Here is a 20674-nt window from a genome sequence, read left to right as displayed (position 1 = left end):
ATGTAGGCGTGAAATCTCCCAACAGCCAATGGCTTTGCGAGGAATATAAAGTAAGGAAGTAGTAGGCTATTCTATTCTTGTAATTATGACCATGGCAGTGACATATTACAGACAGACACCTCTAGGGCATTGACCTCCATGGAAGGACAGGCCATCTGGCATTTATTTGCCGATTGGGCCAGTCTAACTTTTTTTTTCCGGGTGCACAATGAAAATTATCTGGATAATAATGGGAGGGGGGCAAAATTAAAAAATGGGCCCTATGTTAGAAATGCCGGAGCTGATTTCTGGTCCCAGTTTACACCTGCTGACCTCTATCCATAGATCTATATAATTTCTCCTTGTTTGAGAGTAGACATTTTATTATGTTATGGCCCGTGGGGCTGTAACAGCATAGGCAGGCTACATGCCTGTCCTGTTGGGAGAGTCAGAAGGCTCAAACATACGTTTTTATATTACATTGTAATAAATCTCAGCAACACCGTTCAATCACTGTCTCTGTGTTTATGGCTGTGGGTTTTCCATTAGACCATGGCTTCATAAATACATCAACCAACATATCAGTTTTCATTCTTTTATTTCCTATTTCTGTAAAAGGGTTTCATTGTTGACTCATGTCTTCTACGGTACACCAGGGGGATTCAAATCCAACAGGGACGGACTACTGCTGGTTTTGTGATCCACCTTATCATTAATTGCACCCACCTGGTGATCCAGGTCTAAATTAATCACAGATATGAAAAATATCTATTTTTTAAAGTAGTGAAACTGTCTTCGATGCCCAGATATGAATTTGAGGGTGGTACACAGCCAATATCACTGCCCTGACCCCTGGACAAGGTGTAGGTTCTACCTAGTCTATATAGATGTAATATCTGCTCTCTGACCCCTGGACAAGGTGTAGGTTCTACCTAGTCTACATAGTTGTAATATCTGCTCTCTGACCCCTGGTCAAGGTGTAGGTTCTACCTAGTCTATATAGATGTAATATCTGCTCTCTGACCCCTGGTCAAGGTGTAGGTTCTACCTAGTCTATATAGATGTAATATCTGCTCTCTGACCCCTGGTCAAGGTGTAGGTTCTACCTAGTCTATATAGATGTAATATCTGCTCTCTGACCCCTGGTCAAGGTGTAGGTTCTACCTAGTCTATATAGATGTAATATCTGCTCTCTGACCCCTGGTCAAGGTGTAGGTTCTACCTAGTCTATATAGATGTAATATCTGCTCTCTGACCCCTGGTCAAGTTGTAGGTTCTACGTAGTCTATATAGATGTAATATCTGCTCTCTGACCCCTGGTCAAGTTGTAGGTTCTACCTAGACTATATAGATGTAATATCTGCTCTCTGACCCCTGGTCAAGTTGTAGGTTCTACCTAGTCTACATAGTTGTAATATCTGCTCTCTGACCTCTGGACAAGGTGTAGGTTCTACCTAGTCTATATAGATGTAATATCTGCTCTCTGACCCCTGGTCAGTGTAGGTTCTACCTGGTCTACATAGATGTAATATCTGCTCTCTGGCCCCTGGTCAAGGTGTAGGTTCTACCTAGTCTATATAGATGTAATATCTGCTCTCTGACCCCTGGACAAGGTGTAGGTTCTACCTAGTCTATATAGATGTAATATCTGCTCTCTGACCCCTGGTCAAGGTGTAGGTTCTACCTAGACTATATAGATGTAATATCTGCTCTCTGACCCCTGGTCAAGGTGTAGGTTCTACCTATTCTATATAGATGTAATATCTGCTCTCTGACCCCTGGTCAAGGTGTAGGTTCTACCTAGTCTATATAGATGTAATATCTGCTCTCTGACCCCTGGACAAGGTGTAGGTTCTACCTAGTCTATATAGATGTAATATCTGCTCTCTGACCCCTGGTCAGTGTAGGTTCTACCTAGTCTACATAGATGTAATATCTGCTCTCTGACCTCTGGACAAGGTGTAGGTTCTACCTAGTCTATATAGATGTAATATCTGCTCTCTGACCCCTGGTCAGTGTAGGTTCTACCTAGTCTACATAGATGTAATATCTGCTCTCTGACCCCTGGTCAAGGTGTAGGTTCTACCTAGTCTACATAGATGTAATATCTGCTCTCTGACCCCTGGTCAAGGTGTAGGTTCTACCTAGTCTATATAGATGTAATATCTGCTCTCTGACCCCTGGTCAAGGTGTAGGTTCTACCTAGTCTACATAGATGTAATATCTGCTCTCTGACCCCTGGTCAAGGTGTAGGTTCTACCTAGTCTATATAGATGTAATATCTGCTCTCTAACCCCTGGTCAAGGTGTAGGTTCTACCTAGTCTATATAGATGTAATATCTGCTCTCTGACCCCTGGTCAAGGTGTAGGTTCTACCTCGTCTATATAGATGTAATATCTGCTCTCTGACCCCTGGTCAAGGTGTAGGTTCTACCTAGTCTATATAGATGTAATATCTGCTCTCTGTTGCAGATAGATAACGCAGGTAGCTACAGTATGTACTTTTGACCAGGGTCCTATTTCCTGTATAGTGAACTACTTTTGACCAGGGTCCTATTTCCTGTATAGTGAACTACTTTTGACCAGGGTCCTATTTCCTGTATAGTGAACTACTTTTGACCAGGGTGCTAATTCCTGTATAGTGAACTACTTTTGACCAGGGTCCTATTTCCTGTATAGTGAACTACTTTTGACCAGGGTCCTATTTCCTGTATAGTGAACTACTTTTGACCAGGGTCCTATTTCCTGTATAGTGAACTACTTTTGACCAGGGTCCTATTTCCTGTATAGTGAACTACTTTTGACCAGGGTCCTATTTCCTGTATAGTATCCTACTATTGACCAGGGTCCTATTTCCTGTATAGTGAACTACTATTGACCAGGGTCCTATTTCCTGTATAGTGAACTACTTTTGACCAGGGTCCTATTTCCTGTATAGTGAACTACTTTTGACCAGGGTCCTATTTCCTGTATAGTATCCTACTATTGACCAGGGTCCTATTTCCTGTATAGTGAACTACTTTTGACCAGGGTCCTATTTCCTGTATAGTGAACTACTTTTGACCAGGGTCCTATTTCCTGTATAGTATCCTACTATTGACCAGGGTCCTATTTCCTGTATAGTATCCTACTATTGACCAGGGTCCTATTTCCTGTATAGTGAACTACTTTTGACCAGGGTCCTATTTCCTGTATAGTGAACTACTTTTGACCAGGGTCCTATTTCCTGTATAGGGAACTACTTTTGACCAGGGTCCTATTTCCTGTATAGTGAACTACTTTTGACCAGGGTCCTATTTCCTGTATAGTGAACTACTTTTGACCAGGGTCCTATTTCCTGTATAGTGAACTACTTTTGACCAGGGTCCTATTTCCTGTATAGTGAACTACTTTTGACCAGGGTCCTATTTCCTGTATAGTGAACTACTTTTGACCAGGGTCCTATTTCCTGTATAGTATCCTACTATTGACCAGGGTCCTATTTCCTGTATAGTGAACTACTTTTGACCAGGGTCCTATTTCCTGTATAGTGAACTACTTTTGACCAGGGTCCTATTTCCTGTATAGTGAACTACTTTTGACCAGGGTCCTATTTCCTGTATAGTGAACTACTTTTGACCAGGGTCCTATTTCCTGTATAGTGAACTACTTTTGACCAGGGTCCTATTTCCTGTATAGTATCCTACTATTGACCAGGGTCCTATTTCCTGTATAGTGAACTACTATTGACCAGGGTCCTATTTCCTGTATAGTGAACTACTTTTGACCAGGGTCCTATTTCCTGTATAGTGAACTACTTTTGACCAGGGTCCTATTTCCTGTATAGTATCCTACTATTGACCAGGGTCCTATTTCCTGTATAGTATCCTAATATTGACCAGGGTCCTATTTCCTGTATAGTGAACTACTTTTGACCAGGGTCCTATTTCCTGTATAGTGAACTACTTTTGACCAGGGTCCTATTTCCTGTATAGTGAACTACTTTTGACCAGGGTCCTATTTCCTGTATAGTATCCTACCATTGACCAGGGTCCTATTTCCTGTATAGTATCCTACTATTGACCAGGGTCCTATTTCCTGTATAGTGAACTACTTTTGACCAGGGTCCTATTTCCTGTATAGTGAACTACTTTTGACCAGGGTCCTATTTCCTGTATAGTGAACTACTTTTGACCAGGGTCCTATTTCCTGTATAGTGAACTACTTTTGACCAGGGTCCTATTTCCTGTATAGTGAACTACTTTTGACCAGGGTCCTATTTCCTGTATAGTATCCTACTATTGACCAGGGTCCTATTTCCTGTATAGTATCCTAATATTGACCAGGGTCCTATTTCCTGTATAGTGAACTACTTTTGACCAGGGTCCTATTTCCTGTATAGTGAACTACTTTTGACCAGGGTCCTATTTCCTGTATAGTGAACTACTTTTGACCAGGGTCCTATTTCCTGTATAGTATCCTACCATTGACCAGGGTCCTATTTCCTGTATAGTATCCTACTATTGACCAGGGTCCTATTTCCTGTATAGTGAACTACTTTTGACCAGGGTCCTATTTCCTGTATAGTGAACTACTTTTGACCAGGGTCCTATTTCCTGTATAGTGAACTACTTTTGACCAGGGTCCTATTTCCTGTATAGTGAACTACTTTTGACCAGGGTCCTATTTCCTGTATAGTATCCTACTATTGACCAGGGTCCTATTTCCTGTATAGTGAACTACTTTTGACCAGGGTCCTATTTCCTGTATAGTGAACTACTTTTGACCAGGGTCCTATTTCCTGTATAGTGAACTACTTTTGACCAGGGTCCTATTTCCTGTATAGTGAACTACTTTTGACCAGGGTCCTATTTCCTGTATAGGGAAAAGGGTCCCATTTGGGATGCAGCCCTACTCAATAATCAAACCGTTATCATCCAGCCAGTTGTTGCTGTGCTGTTGCTGAGAAACCCCAACTGGAGACTTGTGAACTATGTTGTCATTGTTTCTGAGAGGGACATTTAATGACGAAATGAGAGGTATATAGACCAATGTACAGGAAATGATAAGCAGAGATCTCGTAAATAAACATTCATGACTATTGTAGACTGGCCTCTGTCTGTTTTCATTTCTGTCAGTATCCTACAAATCCTGATATAGCAGACTGAGTAGTTTAATTGGTTAATGAACATGAGAACATCATTCTCATAACACTGAAACAGGCTGGACTGGATACCAGATAACAGTTATTACTGACTGAAACAGGCTGGACAGGAAATGCTGTGCTCTGGCAGTAATGAGAGTAGTTACTGTGCTTCAGAAATTGTTCTGATAATCTTTTTTGGTGAAGAGTTTTTATAGAAACTGTTTTACCACGCTGACGGATACTCCTCTCCTCTGTTTCAACAACAAAACAAAAACTATTACAGTCGCTGGGACGAAGAGTGACACTGTTTCCACAAAAGTTCACGAATATAAACACAAAAATATAAACACAACATGATACAATTTCAATGATTTTATTGAGTTACAATTCTCATGAGGAAATCAGTCAATTCCTAGCAATTCATTAGGCCCTAATCTATGGATTTCACATGACTGGGCAGGGGCACAGCCATGGGTGGGCCTAGGAGGGCATAGGCCCACCTACTTGGGAGCCAGGCCCAGCCAATCAGAATTCGTTTTTTCAACACAAAGGGGCTTTATTACAGACAGAAATACTCCTAAGTTTCATTAGCGGTCCGGGTGGCTGGTCTCAGACGATCCCGCAGGTGAAGAATGAGGGCTGGCGTGGACTAAAACAGGGAGGGACTAAGTAATGCTCATTTCTGTTTTCCGTTGTAATACATTTTTTAAATGTTTTCCATTGCATGCCCTAATGAATAGGACCCAGGAGTATTATCACCACAGATCTGTTCACAGCTTGATGATGCCTGCCACTATGGAGCTGTAGACCTGGCCAGTCATTGGTGTGTAACTCTGATTTCTCTCCTGTAGGATGTACAGAGGGTCTGTGATGCTGGCCGGGTCGAAACCTTCCTCCACTAACCTCACCTTCATCTGCTTGAAGGTCCCCGTCACCTCCAACGCATTCTGGATGGGGGTGGAGAGACAGAGAGACACAGAGAGAGAGACACAGAGAAAGAAAGAAAGAAAGAAAGAAAGAAAGAAAGAAAGAAAGAGGGGGCGTAGAGAGACATACAGGCGTTTAGCTCAGTGGACTCTTCACTATTCATCTCCAGGGATTTGTCTGCCATTGAAATCCTTGGGCGGTCCGCCTAAGCGCTTCTTCTGCTCGAAACAGTAAAAATGTATTTTTAAATACCTTTTTGGGATGGAAAAACATTTCAGTGTAAACTTAAATGACTAAAATATCTTTTTTAATAATATAATCTTTGAGAACCAAAATAAAAGCTAGACAGTCAGGGAGAATAGAATATTACAAAAACAATGAATTTAGCATTATAGATTTGTTTTATTTTTACATTTAAGCTTTATTTAACGAGGCAAGTCAGTTAAGAACAAATTCTTATTTACAATGAGGGCCTACCCCGGCCAAACCCGGACAACACTGGGCCAATTGTGCGCCCCCCTTATGGGACTCCCAATCACGGCCGGATGTGATACAGCCTGGATAGTATAGATTTCTTTCTTTTTTTTAGGTTGAACAAAAGAACACAGCATTAAACATGGCTAAATGCCTAGAATTGCAGGAAATTAGCTTTAAAACTGCAAAAAACTTGTTTGAGCTCCATTGAGACGTGTAGAATTGTAGGAAATTTGCTTCAAAGCGCAAATATTTCTCTACATCACCAAGATGGGGGTCTCTAAAATTGTCTCTAAAATGCAGCCACACCGACGGGCTGATCGCGCTCCCTGCCACGTCCACCACTTAAGTCCATTTTTGATCCAGATAACCCCCTGATCTCATAACCACAAAAAGTGTTCACGCACTCCAATATGCTCCCACATGGCGTTTTTCAACCCATAGGTTGAAACAAAAGCAAAACTTTTTTGATTCTACTTCAAAATAAATAATAACATGAATTGTCTACAATTAATGATGTAATATAAGGAAGAAAGACTTTTGAATAGTTACCTGGATGCGTATGAAGCGGGGCCGTGCATACGGCGGTAGGTAGCTGGCTACGTGGCTGAACGTCTTGTTGCCATCAAACTGTTCTCCCCCCTTCACCGTGACGGCAGCCATTCCTATCCTCCCCTCGTTGCCTTGGAGACAGAATACAACAATCCCTCATTCCAACAACTAAACAATCAGAACGCATCATACTGTGACACGGAACCCAAACCGGCTGCGCATGCGCCATTGTGCGCTATCGTGCATAAATTAATTTTGTCCCCCTACAACAAACGCGATCACGACACACAGGTTAAATAATCATACAAACTCTGAACCAATTACATTAATTTGGGGACAGGTCGAAAAACATTAAACATGTATGGCAATTTAGCTAGTTAGCTTGCACTTGCTAGCTAATTTGTCCTATTAAGCTACCTTGCTGTTGCTAGCTAATTTGTCCTGGGATATAAACATTGAGTTGTTATTTTACCTGAAATGCACAAGGTCCTCTACTCCGACAATTAATCCACACATAAGACGGCCAACCGAATAATTTCTAGTCATCTCTCCTCCTTCCAGGCTTTTTCATCTTTGAACTTATATGGTGATCGGCATCTACACTTTCATAATATTACCACGACAACCGGCAAATCAGTTCGTCTTTCAATCACCCACGCGGGTATAACCAATGAGGAGATGGCACGTGGGTACCTGCTTCTATAAACCAATGAGGAGATGGGAGAGGCAGGACTTGCAGCGCGATCTGCGTCAGAAATAGAAAGGACTTCTATTTTAGCCCTTGGCATCGCAGACGCTCGTTGGCGTGCGGGAGCAGTGTGGGACCAATAATTGAATAACATGGATTTCTACATTTATTTTGCCACGCTCGCGCATGCGACATGTCCTGGCTAGTCAGCACGTGACACTTTCTGTATTTTAAAGTTCCAGTCCTTGAAAACTTGACATGCAAAACATTTTGGGACTGTATCAACAGTGGACTAATGAAAACAATACCAAAAGAGTTTTTTGGGGAGGAATTTCTTAACAAGAAGTTAAGTTTCAAATGATGATCATGTGGTGAGTGGAACTGTACATTTTCTACCAGCTCTCTTGCTGTGTGAAACATTGTTGTAGTGAATCTTTAGATCACTGGTTACTTTCTAGTGCTGAATGTGAAAAAGATGTTTGCAATGGGAAGCAATAGGTGAACATTTCAACTGGGAAATGCTTATAGTAATGGTTGTGTTTTTCTATTCTTATGATTGGGACCTATTGGTTAATTATGTCAGAGTGAATGGACTGCTTACCCTGTAAAACCCTCTACAGTCTAAGCCCTGTCTAAGCCGGGGGGGGTTATACTAAGCTTTATGGAAATGTTTTAAGAAGGTCATACCGAGGATAATTTCAATACTTGATTTAGAATTTTAAGACCCCTTGAAGTATAAAAAAAAGGTAGAAAAATCTGATTTGATGTAAAAATGAATTTGTCCTCACTGCTATTAGCCCATAGAAACACATTGAAGAACAAGTTTGTTCTGAAGTGCCTGTCCTATTGGTCTGACAAACACCGCTCTAGCTCAGTCACCTTTCACTGCAGATGCTGAAGTGCGACATCGGCGGATGTGGTGGATTGAGGCGCCAATGCAAGATATCTGTAGTTTATACTGACAAGATTATTATGGGGATTATTGTACTACTTCATTTGATTTTAAGGTAAAAGTTAGGGTTCCCTGCTACTTGGATTAAGGTTAGGGTTAGATTTACCTGGTACTTGGATTAAGGTTAGGGTTAGATTTACCTGGTACTTGGATTAAGGTTTAATTTATCTGATACTTGGATTAAGGATAGGGTTAGATTTACCTGGTGCTTGGATTAAGGTTAGGGTTAGATTTATCTGGTATTGGATTAAGGTTAGGGTTAGATTTATCTGGTACTTGGATTAAGGTTAGGGTTAGATTTACCTGGTACTTGGATTAAGGTTAGGGTTAGATTTACCTGGTACTTGGATTAAGGTTTAATTTATCTGATACTTGGATTAAGGATAGGGTTAGATTTACCTGGTACTTGGATTAAGGTTAGGGTTAGATTTATCTGGTACTTGGATTAAGGTTAGGGTTAGATTTACCTGGTACTTGGATTAAGGTTAGGGTTAGATTTACCTGATACTTGGATTAAGGTTTAATTTATCTGGTACTTGGATTAAGGTTAGGGTTAGATTTACCTGGTGCTTGGATTAAGGTTAGGGTTAGATTTACCTGGTGCTTGGATTAAGGTTAGGGTTAGATTTATCTGGTATTGGATTAAGGTTAGGGTTAGATTTACATGGTACTTCGATTAAGGTTAGGGTTAGATTTACCTGGTACTTAGATTATGGTTAGGGTTAGATTTACCTGGTACTTGGATTAAGGTTAGGGTTAGATTTATCTGGTACTTGGATTAAGGTTGGCGTTAGATTTATCTGGTACTTGGATTAAGGTTAGGGTTAGATTTACCTGGTACTTGGATTAAGGTTAGGGTTAGATTTACCTGGTACCTGGATTAAGGTTAGGGTTAGATTTACCTGGTACTTGGATTAAGGTTAGGGTTAGATTTACCTGGTACTTGGATTAAGGTTAGATTTACCTGGTACTTGGATTAAGGTTAGGGTTAGATTTACCTGGTACTTGGATTAAGGTTAGATTTACCTGGTACTTGGATTAAGGTTAGGGTTAGATTTACATGGTACTTGGATTAAGGTTAGGGTTAGATTTATCTGGTATTGGATTAAGGTTAGGGTTAGATTTACATGGTACTTCGATTAAGGTTAGGGTTAGATTTACCTGGTACTTAGATTATGGTTAGGGTTAGATTTACCTGGTACTTGGATTAAGGTTAGGGTTAGATTTACCTGGTACTTAGATTATGGTTAGGGTTAGATTTACCTGGTACTTGGATTAAGGTTAGGGTTAGATTTATCTGGTACTTGGATTAAGGTTGGCGTTAGATTTATCTGGTACTTGGATTAAGGTTAGGGTTAGATTTACCTGGTACTTGGATTAAGGTTAGGGTTAGATTTACCTGGTACTTAGATTATGGTTAGGGTTAGATTTACCTGGTACTTGGATTAAGGTTAGGGTTAGATTTATCTGGTACTTGGATTAAGGTTGGCGTTAGATTTATCTGGTACTTGGATTAAGGTTAGGGTTAGATTTACCTGGTACTTGGATTAAGGTTAGGGTTAGATTTACCTGGTACCTGGATTAAGGTTAGGGTTAGATTTACCTGGTACTTGGATTAAGGTTAGGGTTAGATTTACCTGGTACTTGGATTAAGGTTAGGGTTAGATTTACCTGGTACTTGGATTAAGGTTAGGGTTAGATTTACCTGGTACTTGGATTAAGGTTAGATTTACCTGGTACTTGGATTAAGGTTAGGGTTAGATTTACCTGGTACTTGGATTAAGGTTAGATTTACCTGGTACTTGGATTAAGGTTAGGGTTAGATTTACATGGTACTTGGATTAAGGTTAGGGTTAGATTTACCTGGTACTTGGATTAAGGTTAGGGTTAGATTTACCTGGTACTTGGATTAAGGTTAGGGTTAGATTTACCTGGCACTTGGATTAAGGTTAGGGTTAGATTTACCTGGTACTTGGATTAAGGTTAGATTTACCTGGTACTTGGATTAAGGTTAGATTTACCTGGTACTTGGATTAAGGTTAGATTTACCTGGTACTTGGATTAAGGTTAGATTTACCTGGTACTTGGATTAAGGTTAGGGTTAGATTTACCTGGTACTTGGATTAAGGTTAGGGTTAGATTTACCTGGTACCTGGATTAAGGTTAGGGTTAGATTTACCTGGTACTTGGATTAAGGTTAGTGTTAGATTTACCTGGTACTTGGATTAAGGTTAGGGTTAGATTTACCTGGTACTTGGATTAAGGTTAGGGTTAGATTTACCTGGTACTTGGATTAAGGTTAGGGTTAGATTTACCTGGTACTTGGATTACGGTTAGATTTACCTGGTACTTGGATTAAGGTTAGATTTACCTGGTACTTGGATTAAGGTTAGGGTTAGATTTACCTGGTACTTGGATTAAGGTTAGGGTTAGATTTACCTGGTACTTGGATTAAGGTTAGGGTTAGATTTACCTGGTACTTGGATTAAGGTTAGGGTTAGATTTACCTGGTACTTGGATTAAGGTTAGGGTTAGATTTACCTGGTACCTGAACACCGTAGACATTTGCCTCTTGGACAAAGTCTATCAGGTTGAGGATGTCAGCTACTTCAGTTGTGGCCACATTCTCTCCCTTCCACCTGTAGGGGTCAAAACAACTAAATATAATATAGTATATTCCCTCCCTTCCACCTGTAGGGGTCAAAACAACTCAACTAAATACACTGCTCAAAAAAATAAAGGGAACACTTAAACAACAATGTAACTCCAAGTCAATCACACTTCTGTGAAATCAAACTGTCCACTTAGGAAGCAACACTGATTGACAATAAATTTCACATGCTGTTGTGCAAATGGAATAGACAAAAGGTGGAAATTATAGGCAATTAGCAAGACACCCCCAATAAAGGAGTGATTCTGCAGGTGGTGACCACAGACCACTTCTCAGTTCCTATGCTTCCTGGCTGATGTTTTGGTCACTTTTGAATGCTGGCAGTGCTTTCACTCTAGTGGTAGCATGAGACGGAGTCTACAACCCACACAAGTGGCTCAGGTAGTGCAGCTCATCCAGGATGGCACATCAATGCGAGCTGTGTGTGCAATGAGGAGCACTGCCAGAGCCCTGCAAAATGACCTCCAGCAGGCCACAAATGTGCATGTGTCTGCTCAAACGGTCAGAAACAGACTCCATGAGGGTGGTATGAGGGCCCGACGTCCACAGGTGGGGGTTGTGCTTACAGCCCAACACCGTGCAGGACGTTTGGCATTTGCCAGAGAACACCAAGATTGGCAAATTCGCCACTGGCGCCCTGTGCTCTTCACAGATGAAAGCAGGTTCACACTGAGCACATGTGACAGACGTGACAGAGTCTGGAGACGCCGTGGAGAACGTTCTGCTGCCTGCAACATCCTCCAGCATGACCGGTTTGGCGGTGGTTCAGTCATGGTGTGGGGTGGCATTTCTTTGTGGGGCCGCACAGCCCTCCATGTGCTCGCCAGAGGTAGCCTGACTGCCATTAGGTACCGAGATGAGATCCTCAGACCCCTTGTGAGACCATATGCTGACACATGCACATTTGTGGCCTGCTGGAGGTCATTTTGCAGGGCTCTGGCAGTGCTCCTCATTGCACAAAGGCAGAGGTAGCGGTCCTGCTGCTGGGTTGTTGCCCTCCTACGGCCTCCTCCACGTCTCCTGATGTACTGGCCTGTCTCCTGGTAGCGCCTCCATGCTCTGGACACTACGCTGACAGACACAGCAAACCTTTTTGCCACAGCTCGCATTGATGTGCCATCCTGGATGAGCTGCACTACCTGAGCCACTTGTGTGGGTTGTAGACTCCGTCTCATGCTACCACTAGAGTGAAAGCACCGCCAGCATTCAAAAGTGACCAAAACATCAGCCAGGAAGCATAGGAACTGAGAAGTGGTCTGTGGTCACCACCTGCAGAACCACTCCTTTATTGGGGGTGTCTTGCTAATTGCCTATAATTTCCACCTTTTGTCTATTCCATTTGCACAACAGCATGTGAAATTTATTGTCAATCAGTGTTGCTTCCTAAGTGGACAGTTTGATTTCACAGAAGTGTGATTGACTTGGAGTGTTGTTAAAGTGTTCCCTTTATTTCTTTGAGCAGTGTATAATATATTCTCTCCCTTCCACCTGTAGGGGTCAAAACAACTCAACTAAATATAATATAATATATTCTCTCCCTTCCACCTGTAGGGGTCAATACAACTCAACTAAATATAATATAATATATTCTCTCCCTTCCACCTGTAGGGGTCAAAACAACTCAACTAAATATAATATAATATATTCTCTCCCTTCCACCTGTAGGGGTCAATACAACTCAACTAAATATAATATAATATATTCTCTCCCTTCCACCTGTAGGGGTCAATACAACTCAACTAAATATAATATGGTTCCATGTATTTGGAATGCCATACTGTAGGTCAGAATACGTACCTGAATGTATCTCCGACTCGATCCTGAAAGTAAATAAAGTTGTCCCGGCCTATCTTCAGCAGGTCTCCACTGTTAAAGTACAGATCTCCTTTCTGAAACACGTCTCTCAGTCTCTTCTTCTCTGTCTGCTGGCTGTTAGCGTATCCAACAAAAGGAGTGATGTTTGTGATCTTGGACACCAACAGTCCTGTTTCACCTTCAGGAAGACAAAACACACACACACACACCATAATGTATACCCACACCAACAGTCCTGTCTCACCTTCAGGAAGACAAACACACACACACACACACACACACACACACACACACACACACACACACCATAATGTATACCCACACCAATAGTCCTGTTTCACCTTCAGGAAAACAAACACACACACACACACACACACACACCATAATGTATACCAACACCAATAGTCCTGTCTCTTCCTTAGGGAAAGGGCCAAACACCCACACACACACACCATAATGTATACTCACACCAACACCCACACATGAATAGCATAATGTACATTGAGATGTGTGTGATTTTCAGGTCCTTGTTGTACACCAGAATGTGTCCACAATAACCTCCCTGGTTAAATAAAGGCCTCTACTAACACACCTATGAAAGAGCATCTCACCTTTAGGAGCTTCTACACACAGTCCGGTAGAGTCTCTGATTGGTTCATCTCTCTCTGTGTCGTATTTAATCAGAGCATAAGGAAACAGCTTCTATAAGACAGACAGGAGAGACACCATGATCAGAACATAGTGAAACAGCTTCTATAAGAGACAGGAGAGACACCATGATCAGAACATAGTGAAACAGCTTCTATAAGACAGACAGGAGAGACACCATGATCAGAACATAGTGAAACAGCTTCTATAAGACAGACAGGAGAGACACCATGATCAGAACATAGTGAAACAGCTTCTATAAGAGACAGGAGAGACACCATGATCAGAACATAGTGAAACAGCTTCTATAAGACAGACAGGAGAGACACCATGATCAGAACATAGTGAAACAGCTTCTATAAGAGAGACAGGAGAGACACCATGATCAGAACATAGTGAAACAGCTTCTATAAGAGACAGGAGAGACACCATGATCAGAACATAGTGAAACAGTTTCTATAAGAGAGACAGGAGAGACACCATGATCAGAACATAGTGAAACAGCTTCTATAAGAGAGACAGGAGAGACACCATGATCAGAACATAGTGAAACAGCTTCTATAAGACAGACACCATGATCAGAACATAGTGAAACAGCTTCTATAAGAGAGACAGGAGAGACACCATGATCAGAACATAGTGAAATAGCTTCTATAAGACAGACACCATGATCAGAACATAGTGAAACAGCTTCTATAAGAGAGACAGGAGAGACACCATGATCAGAACATAGTGAAACAGCTTCTATAAGAGAGACACCATGATCAGAACATAGTGAAACAGCTTCTATAAGAGAGACACCATGATCAGAACATAGTGAAACAGCTTCTATAAGAGAGACAGGAGAGACACCATGATCAGAACATAGTGAAACAGCTTCTATAAGAGACAGGAGAGACACCATGATCAGAACATAGTGAAACAGCTTCTATAAGAGACAGGAGAGACACCATGATCAGAACATAGTGAAACAGCTTCTATAAGAGAGACAGGAGAAACACCATGATCAGAACATAGTGAAACAGCTTCTATAAGAGACAGGAGAGACACCATGATCAGAACATAGTGAAACAGCTTCTATAAGAGACAGGAGAGACACCATGATCAGAACATAGTGAAACAGCTTCTATAAGAGAGACAGGAGAGACACCATGATCAGAACATAGTGAAACAGCTTCTATAAGACAGACAGGAGAGACACCATGATCAGAACATAATGAAACATCTTCTATAAGAGAGACAGGAGAGACACCATGATCAGAACACAGTGAAACAGCTTCTATAAGAGACAGGAGAGACACCATGATCAGAACATAGTGAAACAGTTTCTATAAGAGAGACAGGAGAGACACCATGATCAGAACATAGTGAAACAGCTTCTATAAGAGAGACAGGAGAAACACCATGATCAGAACATAGTGAAACAGCTTCTATAAGAGAGACAGGAGAGACACCATGATCAGAACATAGTGAAACAGCTTCTATAAGAGAGACAGGAGAGACACCATGATCAGAACATAGTGAAACAGCTTCTATAAGAGACAGGAGAGACACCATGATCAGAACATAGTGAAACAGCTTCTATAAGACAGACAGGAGAGACACCATGATCAGAACATAGTGAAACAGCTTCTATAAAGAGAGACACCATGATCAGAACATAGTGAAACAGCTTCTATAAGAGAGACAGGAGAGACACCATGATCAGAACATAGTGAAACAGCTTCTATAAGACAGACAGGAGAGACACCATGATCAGAACATAGTGAAACAGCTTCTATAAGAGAGACAGGAGAGACACCATGATCAGAACATAGTGAAACAGCTTCTATAAGACAGACAGGAGAGACACCATGATCAGAACATAGTGAAACAGCTTCTATAAGAGACAGGAGAGACACCATGATCAGAACATAGTGAAACAGCTTCTATAAGAGACAGGAGAGACACCATGATCAGAACATAGTGAAACAGCTTCTATAAGACAGACAGGAGAGACACCATGATCAGAACATAGTGAAACAGCTTCTATAAGAGAGACACCATGATCAGAACATAGTGAAACAGCTTCTATAAGAGAGACAGGAGAGACACCATGATCAGCACATAGTGAAACAGCTTCTATAAGACAGACAGGAGAGACACCATGATCAGAACATAGTGAAACAGCTTCTATAAGAGAGACAGGAGAGACACCATGATCAGAACATAGTGAAACAGCTTCTATAAGACAGACAGGAGAGACACCATGATCAGAACATAGTGAAACAGCTTCTATAAGAGAGACACCATGATCAGAACATAGTGAAACAGCTTCTATAAGAGAGACAGGAGAGACACCATGATCAGAACACAGTGAAACAGCTTCTATAAGAGAGACAGGAGAGACACCATGATCAGAACATAGTGAAACAGCTTCTATAGGAGAGACAGGAGAGACACCATGATCAGAACATAGTGAAACAGCTTCTATAGGAGACAGGAGAGACACCATGATCAGAACATAGTGAAACAGCTTCTATAAGAGAGACACCATGATCAAAACATAGTGAAACAGCTTCTATAAGAGACAGGAGAGACACCATGATCAGAACATAGTGAAACAGCTTCTATAAGAGAGACAGGAGAGACACCATGATCAGAACATAGTGAAACAGCTTCTATAAGAGACAGGAGAGACACCATGATCAGAACATAGTGAAACAGCTTCTATAAGAGAGACAGGAGAGACACCATGATCAGAACATAGTGAAACAGCTTCTATAAGAGAGACAGGAGAGACACCATGATCAGAACATAGTGAAACAGCTTCTATAAGAGAGACACCATGATCAGAACATAGTGAAACAGCTTCTATAAAGAGAGACAGGAGAGACACCATGATCAGAACATAGTGAAACAGCTTCTATAAGAGACAGGAGAGACACCATGATCAGAACATAGTGAAACAGCTTCTATAAGAGAGACAGGAGAGACACCATGATCAGAACATAGTGAAACAGCTTCTATAAGAGAGACACCATGATCAGAACATAGTGAAACAGCTTCTATAAGAGAGACAGGAGAGACACCATGATCAGAACATAGTGAAACAGCTTCTATAAGACAGACAGGAGAGACACCATGATCAGAACATAGTGAAACAGCTTCTATAAGACAGACAGGAGAGACACCATGATCAGAACATAGTGAAACAGCTTCTATAAGAGAGACACCACGATCAGAACATAGTGAAACAGCTTCTATAAGAGACAGGAGAGACACCATGATCAGAACATAGTGAAACAGCTTCTATAAGACAGACAGGAGAAACACCATGATCAGAACATAGTGAAACAGCTTCTATAAGACAGACAGGAGAAACACCATGATCAGAACATAGTGAAACAGCTTCTATAAGAGAGACAGGAGAGACACCATGATCAGAACATAGTGAAACAGCTTCTATAAGACAGACAGGAGAAACACCATGATCAGAACATAGTGAAACAGCTTCTATAAGACAGACAGGAGAGACACCATGATCAGAACATAGTGAAACAGCTTCTATAGGAGAGACAAGAGAGACACCATGATCAGAATATAGTGAAACAGCTTCTATAAGACAGACAGGAGAGACACCATGATCAGAATATAGTGAAACAGCTTCTATAAGACAGACAGGAGAGACACCATGATCAGAACATAGTGAAACAGCTTCTATAAGACAGACAGGAGAGACACCATGATCAGAACATAGTGAAACAGCTTCTATAAGACAGACAGGAGAGACACCATGATCAGAACATAGTGAAACAGCTTCTATAAGAGAGACAGGAGAGACACCATGATCAGAACATAGTGAAACAGCTTCTATAAGAGAGACAGGAGAGACACCATGATCAGAACATAGTGAAACAGCTTCTATAAGACAGACAGGAGAGACACCATGATCAGAACATAGTGAAACAGCTTCTATAAGACAGACAGGAGAAACACCATGATCAGAACATAGTGAAACAGCTTCTATAAGACAGACAGGAGAGACACCATGATCAGAACATAGTGAAACAGCTTCTATAAGAGAGACAGGAGAGACACCATGATCAGAACATAGTGAAACAGCTTCTATAAGAGAGACAGGAGAGACACCATGATCAGAACATAGTGAAACAGCTTCTATAAGACAGACAGGAGAAACACCATGATCAGAACATAGTGAAACAGCTTCTATAAGAGAGACACCATGATCAGAACATAGTGAAACAGCTTCTATAAGACAGACAGGAGAGACACCATGATCAGAACATAGTGAAACAGCTTCTATAAGACAGACAGGAGAGACACCATGATCAGAACATAGTGAAACAGCTTCTATAAGACAGACACCACGATCAGAACATAGTGAAACAGCTTCTATAAGACAGACAGGAGAAACACCATGATCAGAACATAGTGAAACAGCTTCTATAAGACAGACAGGAGAAACACCATGATCAGAACATAGTGAAACAGCTTCTATAAGAGAGACAGGAGAGACACCATGATCAGAACATAGTGAAACAGCTTCTATAAGACAGACAGGAGAAACACCATGATCAGAACATAGTGAAACAGCTTCTATAAGACAGACAGGAGAAACACCATGATCAGAACATAGTGAAACAGCTTCTATAAGAGAGACAGGAGAAACACCATGATCAGAACATAGTGAAACAGCTTCTATAAGAGAGACAGGAGAGACACCATGATCAGAACATAGTGAAACAGCTCCTATAAGACAGACAGGAGAAACACCATGATCAGAACATAGTGAAACAGCTCCTATAAGACAGACAGGAGAAACACCATGATCAGAACATAGTGAAACAGCTTCTATAAGAGAGACAGGAGAAACACCATGATCAGAACATAGTGAAACAGCTTCTATAAGAGAGACAGGAGAGACACCATGATCAGAACATAGTGAAACAGCTCCTATAAGACAGACAGGAGAAACACCATGATCAGAACATAGTGAAACAGCTTCTATAAGAGAGACAGGAGAAACACCATGATCAGAACATAGTGAAACAGCTTCTATAAGAGAGACAGGAGAGACACCATGATCAGAACATAGTGAAACAGCTCCTATAAGAGAGACAGGAGAGACACCATGATCAGAACATAGTGAAACAGCTCCTATAAGACAGACAGGAGAAACACCATGATCAGAACATAGTGAAACAGCTCCTATAAGACAGACAGGAGAAACACCATGATCAGAACATAGTGAAACAGCTTCTATAAGAGAGACAGGAGAAACACCATGATCAGAACATAGTGAAACAGCTCCTATAAGAGAGACAGGAGAGACACCATGATCAGAACATAGTGAAACAGCTCCTATAAGACAGACAGGAGAAACACCATGATCAGAACATAGTGAAACAGCTCCTATAAGACAGACAGGAGAAACACCATGATCAGAACATAGTGAAACAGCTTCTATAAGAGAGACAGGAGAAACACCATGATCAGAACATAGTGAAACAGCTTCTATAAGAGAGACAGGAGAAACACCATGATCAGAACATAGTGAAACAGCTTCTATAAGAGAGACAGGAGAGACACCATGATCAGAACATAGTGAAACAGCTTCTATAAGACAGACAGGAGAAACACCATGATCAGAACATAGTGAAACAGCTTCTATAAGACAGACAGGAGAGACACCATGATCAGAACATAGTGAAACAGCTTCTATAAGACAGACAGGAGAAACACCATGATCAGAACATAGTGAAACAGCTTCTATAAGAGAGACAGGAGAGACACCATGATCAGAACATAGTGAAACAGCTTCTATAAGACAGACAGGAGAGACACCATGATCAGAACATAGTGAAACAGCTTCTATAAGACAGACAGGAGAGACACCATGATCAGAACATAGTGAAACAGCTTCTATAAGACAGACAGGAGAGACACCATGATCAGAACATAGTGAAACAGCTTCTATAAGACAGACAGGAGAGACACCATGATCAGAACATAGTGAAACAGCTTCTATAAGACAGACAGGAGAAACACCATGATCAGAACATAGTGAAACAGCTTCTATAAGACAGACAGGAGAGACACCATGATCAGAACATAGTGAAACAGCTTCTATAAGACAGACAGGAGAGACACCATGATCAGAACATAGTGAAACAGCTTCTATAAGACAGACAGGAGAGACACCATGATCAGAACATAGTGAAACAGCTTCTATAAGACAGACAGGAGAAACACCATGATCAGAACATAGTGAAACAGCTTCTATAAGACAGACAGGAGAGACACCATGATCAGAACATAGTGAAACAGCTTCTATAAGAGAGACACCATGATCAGAACATAGTGAAACAGCTTCTATAAGACAGACAGGAGAGACACCATGATCAGAACATAGTGAAACAGCTTCTATAAGACAGACAGGAGAGACACCATGATCAGAACATAGTGAAACAGCTTCTATAAGACAGACACCACGATCAGAACATAGTGAAACAGCTTCTATAAGACAGACAGGAGAAACACCATGATCAGAACATAGTGAAACAGCTTCTATAAGACAGACAGGAGAAACACCATGATCAGAACATACGCTGGAAACAGCTCTCTATAAGACAGACAGGAGAAACACCATGATCAGAACATAGTGAAACAGCTTCTATAAGACAGACAGGAGAAACACCATGATCAGAACATAGTGAAACAGCTTCTATAAGAGAGACAGGAGAAACACCATGATCAGAACATAGTGAAACAGCTTCTATAAGACAGACAGGAGAAACACCATGATCAGAACATAGTGAAACAGCTCCTATAAGACAGACA

The 20674-nt window shown here is 41.2% G+C and overlaps 1 protein-coding gene across 1 annotated transcript in view; it reads right to left on the bottom strand.

Moving 5' to 3' along the window:
• Window positions 1-5461: 5461 nt before the first annotated feature.
• The window catches only part of LOC139575539 (long-chain fatty acid transport protein 2), a 34500-nt gene continuing 19287 nt past the window's right edge, over window positions 5462-20674 (bottom strand). Inside the window, exons 6-10 of the mRNA XM_071400571.1 lie at window positions 13795-13885; window positions 13166-13361; window positions 11239-11336; window positions 7058-7188; window positions 5462-6051 (exon numbers count right to left, since the gene is read on the bottom strand). Of these exons, the coding sequence (XP_071256672.1) occupies window positions 5875-6051; window positions 7058-7188; window positions 11239-11336; window positions 13166-13361; window positions 13795-13885 (693 nt within the window). The 3' untranslated portion in view covers window positions 5462-5874. The remainder of the gene's footprint in view (window positions 6052-7057; window positions 7189-11238; window positions 11337-13165; window positions 13362-13794; window positions 13886-20674) is intronic.

The sequence above is a fragment of the Salvelinus alpinus genome, chromosome 5, assembly GCF_045679555.1.
Source record: "Salvelinus alpinus chromosome 5, SLU_Salpinus.1, whole genome shotgun sequence".
NCBI classification, from domain to species: domain Eukaryota; kingdom Metazoa; phylum Chordata; class Actinopteri; order Salmoniformes; family Salmonidae; genus Salvelinus; species Salvelinus alpinus.
This window is presented reverse-complemented; position numbering and strand designations above follow the sequence as displayed.